This window comes from Salvelinus namaycush, chromosome 37 (genome assembly GCF_016432855.1).
Source record: "Salvelinus namaycush isolate Seneca chromosome 37, SaNama_1.0, whole genome shotgun sequence".
Classification (NCBI taxonomy): domain Eukaryota; kingdom Metazoa; phylum Chordata; class Actinopteri; order Salmoniformes; family Salmonidae; genus Salvelinus; species Salvelinus namaycush.
In genome coordinates, this window is record NC_052343.1 from 26,393,803 (window position 1) to 26,406,645 (window position 12,843).

Here is a 12,843-nt window from a genome sequence, read left to right on the forward strand (position 1 = left end):
CCCATCGAGTCACATCTGCGCCCTCAGTGCTGTAAACTACTCTTTAGGACGATCCAACATACCAACACACTCTAACCCAACATACCAACACAATTCAACCCAACACAATCTAACCCAACGTACAAACACACTCTAACCCAACATACCAACACACTCTAACCCAACATACCAACACACTCTAACCCAACATACCAACACACTCTAACCCAACATACTCTAACCCAACATACCAACACACTCTAACCCAACATACTCTAACCCAACATACCAACACACTCTAACCCAACATACCAACACTCTAACCCAACATACTCTAACCCAACATACCAACACACTCTAACCCAACATACCAACACACTCTAACCCAACATACCAACACTCTAACCCAACATACCAACACACTCTAACCCAACATACCAACACACTCTAACCCAACATACCAACACACTCTAACCCAACCCAACATACCAACACACTCTAACCCAACATACCAACACACTCTAACCCAACATACCAACACACTCTAACCCAACATACCAACACACTCTAACCCAACATACTCTAACCCAACATACCAACACACTCTAACCCAACATACCAACACACTCTAACCCAACATACTCTAACCCAACATACCAACACACTCTAACCCAACATACCAACACACTCTAACCCAACACACTCTAACCCAACATACCAACACCATGCATACACACATAACAGAGAACTCAAAAAATGTATCTTCAAAAGTGTCATTTATTAAAAGATTTTATTTTTGTATCATCAATGTAAAAAGTACTCCGAAGAGTAACACAGAGTGACAGCAGAGTAAGAGTGAGAAACAGAGAAGTAGTGAGAGAGAAGGTAAGAGAGGGAGAGAAAGGGATGAACAGATATGAGAGAGAGAAAGGGAAGAGGGCAAAAGTAGTAGAATATGGCAGAGAGGGAGGGAGGAGTAGAGGAGGAGGAGGGAGGATAGAGAGGGGGAGGAGGGCAAAAGTAGTAGAATGTGGCAGAGAGGGAGGGAGGAGTAGAGAGGGGGAGGAGGGAAGGAGGAGCACAGGGTTGGAGGGAGGGCGAAAGATAGAGAGGGGGAGGAGGAGTAGAGGGGGAGGGAGGAGTAGAGGGGGAGGAGGGAGGGAGGAGTAGAGGAGGAGTAGAGGGGGAGGAGGGAGGGAGGAGTAGAGGAGGAGGAGGGAGGGAGGAGTAGAGGAGGAGTAGAGGGGGTGAGTACAGCATCTACTAAGATATAAAAAGGCAGTTGAAATAAACAAGACATATTATTTCTGACCAATCAGCGGTGGTCTCTGCAGTAGAAAACATACATGGAAAAGAGATCACAAAAATCTGTGCAATCAGTTTCTCTGTCACAAAACAGCTGTATAAAAAACACAAGTAGGTAGAAGTGGCCCTTAACCACAGGCCCGGGGTCAGGTGTGTTTTCAACCCCTAATGGTAAACGTTGGGATTGGGGGTAGGACAAATCTGATCCTAGACCTGTGGTTAAGAGCAACTTATACCTCAAGCATAAAAACATCCCCCAGCCCCAAGTAAAGATGGTAGGTAGGTAACATGGAGGCTACCAGTGATTGTGTGTTCAGTTGTGGCTCTCCTTGGAGAAAGCTATAGGGAGTATGGATGCAACCATATGAACTTGTTATAGCACTGCTTTACTGGAAGCTCTGCATATAAACAGTTTATTAAGCATAAGTAAACTCTTTGTAAACCATGTATCATGTACACCAGTTATTTCCTCTGGAGCTCAGCTGGTAGAGCATGGTGCTTGCAATGCCAGGATAGTGGGTTTGATTCCAGGGACCACCCATATGTAAAAATGTATGCACGCATGACTAAGTCGCTTTGGATAAAAAGCGTCTGCTAAATGGCATATATTTTATATTTCATTAGTAAATACATGTGTATTAATTATTTGTTATGAGGAATATATCAATCATGTTTTAGTCATATTATGTATAGCAGCTTGCGATGATGGTGCTAAATAAATATTCATACTGCCTGCCTTTCAGCTCTGATCCTCACATGTTTTTCAAGTTTGACGAGCGCCAAGAAGCACACAGGAGATAGTAAGCACTGATCACATCCTCCAGTCAGACCTACATAATCAACTATAAATACACCCCAGAGAAGAGGCAACTGTCAATCTAAACACTGAAATAAATGAGCCACTGTCGTTAGTTCATTCAAGACTATGATGTATATGTATAGAATACTGTTGTGTTGTACACATGACCACTGCACAGGTTGGAGTAGAGGTTGCCTTGCTGTTGTGGGATCTGTAGGTAGCTAGTTTTGCCCAACAGACCCGTGGAAGCCAGATAAGAGATTGAAGGCAGGAATTAGGCGTTGTGTCCTGTGTTATCCGACTGATTGTGCACTGTGCTATTAAGAAAGACAAGCAAACTATCAAAATGTAGTAGAAAATGCTTTGAAAGAATAAAATGCTTCGTTTTTTTGTACACATCCTATTTGGTAAAGGCACAGTAGTCCAATCATCCCCCCAAAATGTGTCCCATCATAACAGTAAAAACCACAAACCGTTGTACAGCAACTTTCCCAAGAGCATCGGTCAACCAATTGTAAGTTCAAAGAGCGAGAAACACAGCTGCCAATTAATAAATAAAGGTAATAAATAAACGCAGCGTTGTCAAGTCAACATGTGAATAAATAAACAGGATTTATGTCTGTCTCTGTCTGTCTGTGAGTGGACTCTTCTCTCAGGGTGGTCTTTAGAGTCTCTCACTGAGCCATTTAAAGGATTAAGTTGTCCCTAGAAGCTGATCTGAGGTCTGTCTGGTATTCTATCTCCTACCGGTTAGGCCATTGAATTTTGATTTACTGTTTAACGGAGAACCCGCTTCACATTTCTCCACACAGAATAAAACACAGTTGTGTTTCATTCGTTTCACAGTCATAATCGATCTTCACCCAAAATACCTTGCATCCGTCTTCACAAACAGATTGTGTCATGTTGGTGGATTGACATTGAATCGATTCTAAACCTCTTTAGACTTCAGTAGAGGTCCCTGCCACGTCCTCTTAGATGTTATTCAGCTCTAGAGGTCATTCAGTAGTCTAATGGCATCTGGCTAGTTGGATTATTCCTCACTTCTATCCGTAATGCCTCGGTCTATTGAACTGTCTGTCTGCTGTTATTCACTGGAAGCATCATCTCTGAGGAGATTCCAGGAATATCATTCCAGGAATATAACTATCCTTAATCCCCAAATCTTATCCCACCTGTCCTCCTAACCATCCTCTCCTCGTCACCTCTCACCTCCTTGCCTCCAACCACCTGAAACCCAAATATCCCTAAGCCAACAGCGTTTCCATTAAGTTTGCATAGTGGCATTTACCTTTTCTTAAGTGGAGTAAGAGAGTATACCATTCGGTCAATCAGAGATCCAATATTCTATAAACAAGCGATGGGCTTTAAGACGTGCTTACCAACCTTCCCAATCTACAACTACTATTTGTGCAAAAAAATCTGATTGTTATGGAACTGTGATTATGATTCACAAGGACACATTCTGTCCTCATGTAGTAATAACTGTAGTCTCTCAGATATCATTTTCATTAATGGTCCTAATTGCGTTTAGGTAGTTGCAAACGATCCATCATTAAGGAAACACATCAGCACCTAAAACCATGGCTGCAGTCCAAATTCAAATTAGAGAGTGATGATCGGAGAGGCAACGTCCTTAGTGGAAATCTTGACGTTGAGCTTAAAAACAACCAACCTAAAGCTATTCATGTATCTAGCAAGCTAACGTAGCTAGCTAGCTACAGTTATCCATAGCTGGCTAGCTAGTTTTATAGTTTGGTCATTTATTGCAAAACATTTGTGAGTGAATGGTGAGTGAAAGTAACATTCGCGGCCACCGGAGTATGATACCTGACTACAATTTGCATTGAATTGTGGGTCATATAAACCCCGCAAGTGATCAAAGTTCTTCACTCGCTCCCTCGAGCTAAATCGAGGGCCGAGGGGGCAACGTTAGTGAATTGGACGTCCACTTAAGATGGCAATCAAACTGCATCCGGTTTCAAAGGGGATTCCCCCAAGGGAAAGTGGCTAGTGCAAGGGCTGAGGGGCTAAAAATAAAGTGTTTGGACTGCAGCCCATTTCTACCCCTGACTCTCCCTATCACAGCAGCTTTAGCATGTTGACGTAGTCACACTAGCCTGCTGGTCGGAGTGTGCTCAGTGCATCAGGTCTATAAAGGGGCGGGGTTAACCCTGCTCTTACACTCCACCCTTTTCAAAGGCTTTGCCGTGATTGAATGAGCCTGGACCCGCCCCTGACAGGTCTTTACGGTCTTTTTCCCAGTCTTCCCGGCAACAGGCTGGCTTTGGCACCCGATTGGCTGCTGCTGGCTTTGGAGGTTGTTGAAGGGCGTGGTGGAAGAGATTACGCTGTCCTGCATTTCTGGACTGCCCCTGGTGGTGGGAGGTGGCATGACAGGCAGCAGCTGTTTCCCCTCCATTGCTTTCCAGGGGGAAAGGATGGGCACTACAAGGACCGAGGTGGGACCGGGCTCAGAACAGAGCCCCGCTTTGTTGCTCGATGACTCTTCCTCTCTCTCTTTGCTATCCTCATCTTCCTTTCTCTCATTCTCTTGGTCGCTGGTGGGGTCCTGGGGGTGTGGGGGTACCCCTGAAGTTGCAGAGGGGACGTCTCCCCCCTCCTTCCCCCTCTCCTCTCCTCCACCGGTGTTGAGCCTCTTAAAGAGTACAGGAGGGGTGTCAGAGTCTGTGTCTGACCAACTCAGTCTGCGCTTCTGGAGAGAGACAGAGAGAATGTTGTCAGCCACAACTTATCAACATATTATTGTGTATGTGCACGTGAGTGTTTGTGTGTTCTCACCTTCACAGGGATGTGCGACTGGTCTCTGTGCCTGTGTGGGGGGTTGCTGCTGGGGCTGTCCCGGGGGGAGAGGCGAGGGGGGGAGAGGGTAGGGGCGGTAGGTGGGGCCAAGGGGGACACCTGTGGAAACCACATCTTCAGCATCGTCTCCACCTGGAGAAGAGTGTTCATATACTTTTCCCTACGGAGGTGGAGATAGAGGGAGGAGAGAATGGAGAGATAGAGAGAGGAGAGAATGGAGAGATAGAGGGAGGAGAGAGGGAGGAGAGAATGGAGAGATAGAGAGAGGAGAGAATGGAGAGATAGAGAGAGGAGAGAATGGAGAGATAGAGGGAGGAGAGAATGGAGAGATAGAGGGAGGAGAGAATGGAGAGATAGAGAGAGGAGAGAATTGAGAGATAGAGAGAGGAGAGAATGGAGAGATAGAGGGAGGAGAGAATGGAGAGATAGAGGGAGGAGAGAATGGAGAGATAGAGAGAGGAGAGAATGGAGAGATAGAGGGAGGAGAGAATGGAGAGATAGAGGGAGGAGAGAATGGAGAGATAGAGAGAGGAGAGAATGGAGAGATAGAGGGAGGAGAGAATGGAGAGATAAAGGGAGGAGAGAATGGAGAGATAGAGGGAGGAGAGAGGGAGGAGAGAATGGAGAGATAGAGGGAGGAGAGAATGGAGAGATAGCGGGAGGAGAGAATGGAGAGATAGAGGGAGGAGAGAATGGAGAGATAGAGGGAGGAGAGAATGGAGAGATAGAGAGAGGAGAGAATGGAGAGATAGAGGGAGGAGAGAATGGAGAGATAGAGGGAGGAGAGAATGGAGAGATAGAGGGAGGAGAGAGGGAGGAGAGATAGAGGGAGGAGAGAGGGAGGAGAGAATGGAGAGATAGAGGGAGGAGAGAATGGAGAGATAGCGGGAGGAGAGAATGGAGAGATAGAGGGAGGAGAGAATGGAGAGATAGAGGGAGGAGAGAATGGAGAGATAGAGAGAGGAGAGAATGGAGAGATAGAGGGAGGAGAGAATGGAGAGATAGAGGGAGGAGAGAATGGAGAGATAGAGAGAGGAGAGAATGGAGAGATAGAGAGAGGAGAGAATGGAGAGATAGAGAGAGGAGAGAATGGAGATAGAGGGAGGAGAGAATGGAGAGATAGAGGGAGGAGAGAATGGAGAGATAGAGGGAGGAGAGAGGGAGGAGAGAATGGAGAGATAGAGGGAGGAGAGAATGGAGAGATAGCGGGAGGAGAGAATGGAGAGATAGAGGGAGGAGAGAATGGAGAGATAGAGGGAGGAGAGAATGGAGAGATAGAGAGAGGAGAGAATGGAGAGATAGAGGGAGGAGAGAATGGAGAGATAGAGGGAGGAGAGAATGGAGAGATAGAGAGAGGAGAGAATGGAGAGATAGAGAGAGGAGAGAATGGAGAGATAGAGAGAGGAGAGAATGGAGAGATAGAGGGAGGAGAGAATGGAGAGATAGAGAGAGGAGAGAATGGAGAGATAGAGGGAGGAGAGAATGGAGAGATAGAGAGAGGAGAGAATGGAGAGATAGAGGGAGGAGAGAGGGAGGAGAGAATGGAGAGATAGAGGGAGGAGAGAATGGAGAGATAGAGGGAGGAGAGAGGGAGGAGAGAATGGAGAGATAGAGGGAGGAGAGAATGGAGAGATAGCGGGAGGAGAGAATGGAGAGATAGAGGGAGGAGAGAATGGAGAGATAGAGGGAGGAGAGAATGGAGAGATAGAGAGAGGAGAGAATGGAGAGATAGAGGGAGGAGAGAATGGAGAGATAGAGGGAGGAGAGAATGGAGAGATAGAGAGAGGAGAGAATGGAGAGATAGAGAGAGGAGAGAATGGAGAGATAGAGAGAGGAGAGAATGGAGAGATAGAGGGAGGAGAGAATGGAGAGATAGAGAGAGGAGAGAATGGAGAGATAGAGGGAGGAGAGAATGGAGAGATAGAGAGAGGAGAGAATGGAGAGATAGAGGGAGGAGAGAATGGAGAGATAGAGGGAGGAGAGAATGGAGAGATAGAGAGAGGAGAGAATGGAGAGATAGAGGGAGGAGAGAATGGAGAGATAGAGAGAGGAGAGAATGGAGAGATAGAGGGAGGAGAGAATGGAGAGATAGAGGGAGGAGAGAATGGAGAGATAGAGGGAGGAGAGAATGGAGAGATAGAGAGAGGAGAGAATGGAGAGATAGAGGGAGGAGAGAATGGAGAGATAGAGGGAGGAGAGAATTGAGAGATAGAGAGAGGAGAGAATGGAGAGATAGAGAGAGGAGAGAATGGAGAGATAGAGGGAGGAGAGAATGGAGAGATAGAGAGAGGAGAGAATGGAGAGATAGAGGGAGGAGAGAATGGAGAGATAGAGGGAGGAGAGAATGGAGAGATAGAGGGAGGAGAGAATGGAGAGATAGAGAGAGGAGAGAATGGAGAGATAGAGAGAGGAGAGAATGGAGAGATAGAGGGAGGAGAGAATGGAGAGATAGAGGGAGGAGAGAATGGAGAGATAGAGAGAGGAGAGAATGGAGAGATAGAGGGAGGAGAGAATTGAGAGATAGAGGGAGGAGAGAATGGAGAGATAGAGAGAGGAGAGAATGGAGAGATAGAGGGAGGAGAGAATGGAGAGATAGAGGGAGGAGAGAATGGAGAGATAGAGGGAGGAGAGAATGGAGAGATAGAGAGAGGAGAGAATGGAGAGATAGAGAGAAGAGAGAATGGAGAGATAGAGGGAGAAGAGAATGGAGAGATAGAGGGAGGAGGATTATAAGGTTTAGAAAACAACCCTTCTAATAATAGCATGGACATTAACATTCCTGTTCTCATCTACTAAACACAGATCCAGACTAAATCCACTTCTCTCTCTAAACATTCAAACTGGACTACATATTATGAAAGCTCTCTTTTTCTGCTGTTGTGACATAATGCTGAAACTGAGTAGTGCAGGGTTGAGTCCAGTACGCACATAAACAGGTGTGTGTGTGTGTGTGTGTGGTCTTACCCGATGTTGGGTCTCCGTAAGATCCCTACGATCCTCTGGATGCGGTCCATGGCTGCACTCTGCTGGAAACTACTCAGACCTGTCAATCAAATACATAATCCTCCAGTCAGCATTCACACTGTAACACTGTCTGACACGCTACAGTCAGCACACACACACAGACACCAGACATACACACACACACACACCAGACATACACACACACACCAGACATACACACACCAATACGCCTACAGATGAAAACTACAGACACAGTAGCTGCAGACTAGATCAATACAGACTAGATCAATACAGACTAGATCAATACAGGCTGCAGCATCACACATCAGTGTAGGAGAATGGTGCTTACCACGGTCAAATCGTCCCCCCTTCAGTCCATTCAGCAGCTCCAGTAAGGGCCTTACAAACCCCTGCAGCTCAGCACACTGAGAGAGAGAGAGAGAGAGAGAGAGAGAGAGAGAGAGAGAGAGAGAGAGAGAGAGAGAGAGAGAGAGAGAGAGAGAGAGAGAGAGAGAGAGAGAGAGAGAGAGAGAGAGAGAGAGAGAGAGAGAGAGAGAGAGAGAGAGAGAGAGAGAGAGAGAGAGAGAGAGAGAGAGAGAGAGAGAGAGAGAGAGAGAGAGACAGGAGGGATGATTATTAATGGGGTACAGTACTGTGGTCAAGCTGTCTCTGAAGTTGGTTCAGTCTCAAACATCTGTAGGAAGATGAGTTATATATCCCTGTCTTCCATCCCAATCCCTTCATCTCTCTCTGACATTCACCTTCTGGGCAAAGAGCAGGTCTCCCTCTGTCTTCTCTCTTTCCGTCTCGCTTGTTCTCTGTCTCTCAGCTGTGACCCTGGGTTGACCTACAGTAACCTCTGAACCCCGTGACTCCTCCTCCTCGCGGTCAGTGAAGCCGTCACACGCCCACTGGGACTCGGGACTCTCTGCCCCGGCACTCCCGTTGCCCCTGACCATGCCCCCAGTGCCGAGGATGACGGCGGGGGAGCGTTCAGACAGGAAGACGTCAGTGTCATCCTCCGCCTGCTCAGAGTGGTTGAACAGGTAGCTGTCACTGGAGCTCAGCGAATCAACAGAGGGCTGGGAGGAAGTGCTGCCCTGTGATTGCATCACTGTGTGATTGGAGAGAGAGGGGGGAAGGGGGGAGAGGCGAGAGAGCAAGGGGGAGTGGGGTAAACAGAGAAAAGATTTAGAATAACTGCCAAGTATCAAAATGTGTCCTCTATGACAACAGCCAAATTACATTGTATATTCAACTGAGAGAAAGAAAAATCCAACCCATATTTATGTTTATTCATTTTCCCTTTTGTACTTTAACTATTTGCACATAATATGACATTTCTAATGTCTTTATTATTTTGGAACTTTTGTGAGTGTAATGTTTACTGGTCTTTTTTTTTCATTGTTTATTTCACTTTTGTTTATGATCTATTTCACTTGTTTTGGCAATGTAAACATATGTTTCCCAAGTCCATAAAGCCCTTACATTGAAATTGAATTGAAAGAGCGACATTGCTGTGGAAATTGCTATAGGGGAGACATTTTTTTTATCCTACAAATCCAAAATAATAACACCAATTCAAAATGGTGGGTCTACCAGTGGCCTAGTTAAACATGATATAGAGCGTGACTGGGGGTATGCAGTAGGCACACAATGGCAGTGCATGTCTGGCTCCCATTGAGGGCGAGGAGATGGGGAAAGAGAGAGTGAAACGCGAGGGGGAAGGGTGCGAGTAGAATATGCAGTAGTAGAATCCAATAAGGAAGGCTGGGTCTTTCTCTCTCTGACTCTCTCCTCCTCGGCCTCCGGGGTTCTCTCTCTCTCGCTCCTCCCCTCTTACTCGCTCTTTCTCTCCATCCCCCCTCACTCTGATTCACTCACTATACCACCCCCCCCTCTCAGTTTTTCTGTCTGCCTCCCATCTCTTCCTCTCTTTTCCTACCCTCTAACCCCCTCCTCTGTAGACAGTACTCCTTCCCCTCCCTCTCTCTCTCCCCCTCTCTAATCTGGGAGTCCCTGTTGGTTTGTGACCTCAGACTACATTAAGAGGGGTAACAAGAGCACACTAGTATCTCCACACACACAAGGTCTAACACCCACCACCCAAAAATACACACTTTCGTATATACACCCTCCACGCACACAAATGTACACACACACACAACATACCGTTAAACACACCCCACACACACTGATAAAGTCTCGCCACGCACATTCTGCTAGAGCAAATCCTCTGTGATAATAGTCCCTCTGCAATGTACACACACACACACACACACACACACACACACACACACACACACACACACACACACACACACACACACACACACACACACACTTGTGTATTTGTGTATTTTATTCCTCTTGATTTTTTATTATATATATTTTTTTTTACTCTTTTTACTCTGTGACTTATTAATTCACTTCACTGTTTAATAGTCTGTCACAGAAGTTGTGATTTTTATAACTACACACACTCTTGTGTAGTTGTGTATTTTATTCCTCTTGATTTTTTATTATATATTTTTAACTCTGTATTGTTGGGAAAGACTCGTAAGCAAGCATTTCACGGTAAAGTCTACACACGTCATATTCGGCACATGGGACAAATACAATTTGTTTTGATTTTCCACACACACACACACACACACACACACACACACACACACACACACACACACACACACACAGAGAGAGACTTATTAATTCACTTCACTGTTTAATAGTCTGTCACAGAAGTTGTGATCTTTACAAGAAAAGGACCACAGTACACTTGGGCAACATAATTGTAACAATCCTAACAATCGATTATAACAGATTGATTATAACTATGGTGGCTCTTTCCTGGCACTTGTGCTGTCCCAATTACGCCTATCATTTAGATAGACTTTGTGGGAATGTAAAGATGAATGACTGAATGCATGCCAATATTATGTAATACAAAGACATAACATGGACCAATGGATCAACCCACTGCATCATATGAGCCAAAACTCATACACTCCTCAGCTTTCTTTTCGGTGTGTGTGTGTGTGTGTGTGTGTGTGTGTGTGTGTGTGTGTGTGTGTGTGTGTGTGTGTGTGTGTGTGTGTGTGTGTGTGTGTGTGTGTGTGTTGGCCCGGCCCCGTGTAGGTATGTAGGCTGCAGGGGAATTTGACTGTGTCTCAGGTGGTGAGTGTGTGTGTTTGAGGAACGTGATCATGACAAACACAAACATTACAACTGACACAAATGACACTAAGCACAATAATTATACTTATAACGAACACTGACAAATGTAATATATTATGTTAAAGTCTGACGTTGACAAAGGTCTAGCAATTGTTCCATGGTTTTAGAATTAACGCTAGCCTACAGCTCTATAACACTGTAATGCATAAACCATCAACGATGTAACAAATCAGGAGTAGCCTAGCCTACACTAAACACAACGAACGTAATTAAGGAAACATTGTATCATGTCTCTGGTATAGCTTATCACAGTCAATTCCGTAAACCGCGCAGGAATGTAGCAATGTAACATTTTAAAGAGAACGCTCACCTGAAATATTGCAACAAAATAACAGCAGTAGAACCGGCCACGGTTGCCAGAAACGGCCTTGATAACGTCTATCTCTGTAGCCCACTTGTCGATATTTGTCTCACACTCGTTGGAACATCAGGTCGGCAGTCTCCTTCCTCTCACGATCGCCGGACCTTCATTGGTTTGCCTCTTTGCTAGTTCTTTCTATCTCCACGGTTTACGAGCTTCAACATGTGCACGGATACACGTGCCCACATTTGTTCGTGCCCTATTGGTTGTTCGTCTGAAGTTACAAACTCCATTGGTGGATCCATGCAGCCAGTGAATTCTTTACTGCCTGCTGATTGGTGGGTCAGCGGGGCACTCAAAGCCCCGCCCATACATGTGGGGCTCGTGGTTAGGGCTGAGTGGGTTGTCTGCTCGTGCCTCAGTCTACTACGGCTGAGCGGTGTAAACACACGCACACGAGCACGCCTTTTTAGGCCTATAGATTTATTATAATGAATGCCTAGAACAAAAATGAGATATACTGTATAAAATATTTAGGATAGAGGCGTAGGCCAATATGATGACTAATTTGTACCTGATGGTCTAGTCCTAAATGCTATATTAGGCAGGTCTAGGCCTATAACTCTGAATAAACTGGTGGGCTAAGGGTTCTCTCATGGACATGAGAAGTGCGCACGTGAATACGCGGCACCATTCAAGGTCACCCCTCACACCGGGTCTGGAACAGAGTTCTGTTCTCTTCGTTCTGATCTAGAGAAACCACAAGTCATTATCAACGTGTGAAATAAGCTACCTCAGGAACAGAGAGGAGAACGAAGATCATATTGATACTGTTATTATGGGCTGCGGCAGCCTGTAGAATCCATGCCAGTATGGTTTTTTGTGAATGTGGCTGTTTGTGTTGTTTTGTACTGTATAATGTCAATGTTAGGCAATAATGGTTTTCAATAAGTCAGAAATGTGTAGATGTGTTTTCAATAAAGAGATGTGTGGACAGGTAACACAAAGTTCCCAACAATGCGAATATTCTCTTCACTGTATGTTTTATGGTCAAATAGTAAAGACTTTTGGATTTGATATGGTCTTCTAGGCATGGACAGCCAATAGAGTCACAGAGGCATATAGCATACGGTGCTTAGGGACCTAAAGCTTTCCATCCCCTCATACATACAGCTAAACATTAACCCAATGACCCTCCTCTTCACCATGCAACACACATACGCTCAAACACACACACACACACACACACACACACACACACACACACACACACACACACACACACACACACACACACACACACACACACACACACACACACACACACACACACACACACACACACACACACACACTTGTGTATTTGTGTATTTTATTCCTCTTGATTTTTTATTATATATATTTTTTTTTACTCTGCAATGTTGGGAAAGACTCG

At 45.5% G+C, this 12,843-nt stretch overlaps 1 protein-coding gene across 1 annotated transcript; it reads right to left on the reverse strand.

Annotated features, from left to right (window-relative positions):
* Positions 1–2,430: 2,430 nt before the first annotated feature.
* LOC120030860 lies at positions 2,431–11,605 on the reverse strand. The gene is made up of 6 exons (XM_038976345.1): positions 11,418–11,605; positions 8,632–8,984; positions 8,220–8,295; positions 7,871–7,949; positions 4,886–5,066; positions 2,431–4,799 (listed from the first exon to the last, which is right to left on the reverse strand). The coding sequence occupies exons 2-6, from the start codon at positions 8,980–8,982 to the stop codon at positions 4,236–4,238; spliced, it is 1,251 nt and encodes a 416-aa protein (XP_038832273.1). The 5' UTR covers positions 8,983–8,984; positions 11,418–11,605; the 3' UTR covers positions 2,431–4,235.
* Between the last annotated feature and the right edge of the window lie 1,238 nt (positions 11,606–12,843).

Coding starts and splice junctions, on each gene's coding strand:
- LOC120030860 (XM_038976345.1), bottom strand. CDS start 8,982: ATGCAATCACAGGGCAGCACTTCCTCCCAGCCCTCTGTTGATTCGCTG. Junction 8,296..8,631: donor ACCTGCTCTTTGCCCAGAAG/GTGAATGTCAGA, acceptor TCTCTCTCTCAG/TGTGCTGAGCTGCAGGGGTT. Junction 7,950..8,219: donor GGGGGGACGATTTGACCGTG/GTAAGCACCATT, acceptor TTTGATTGACAG/GTCTGAGTAGTTTCCAGCAG.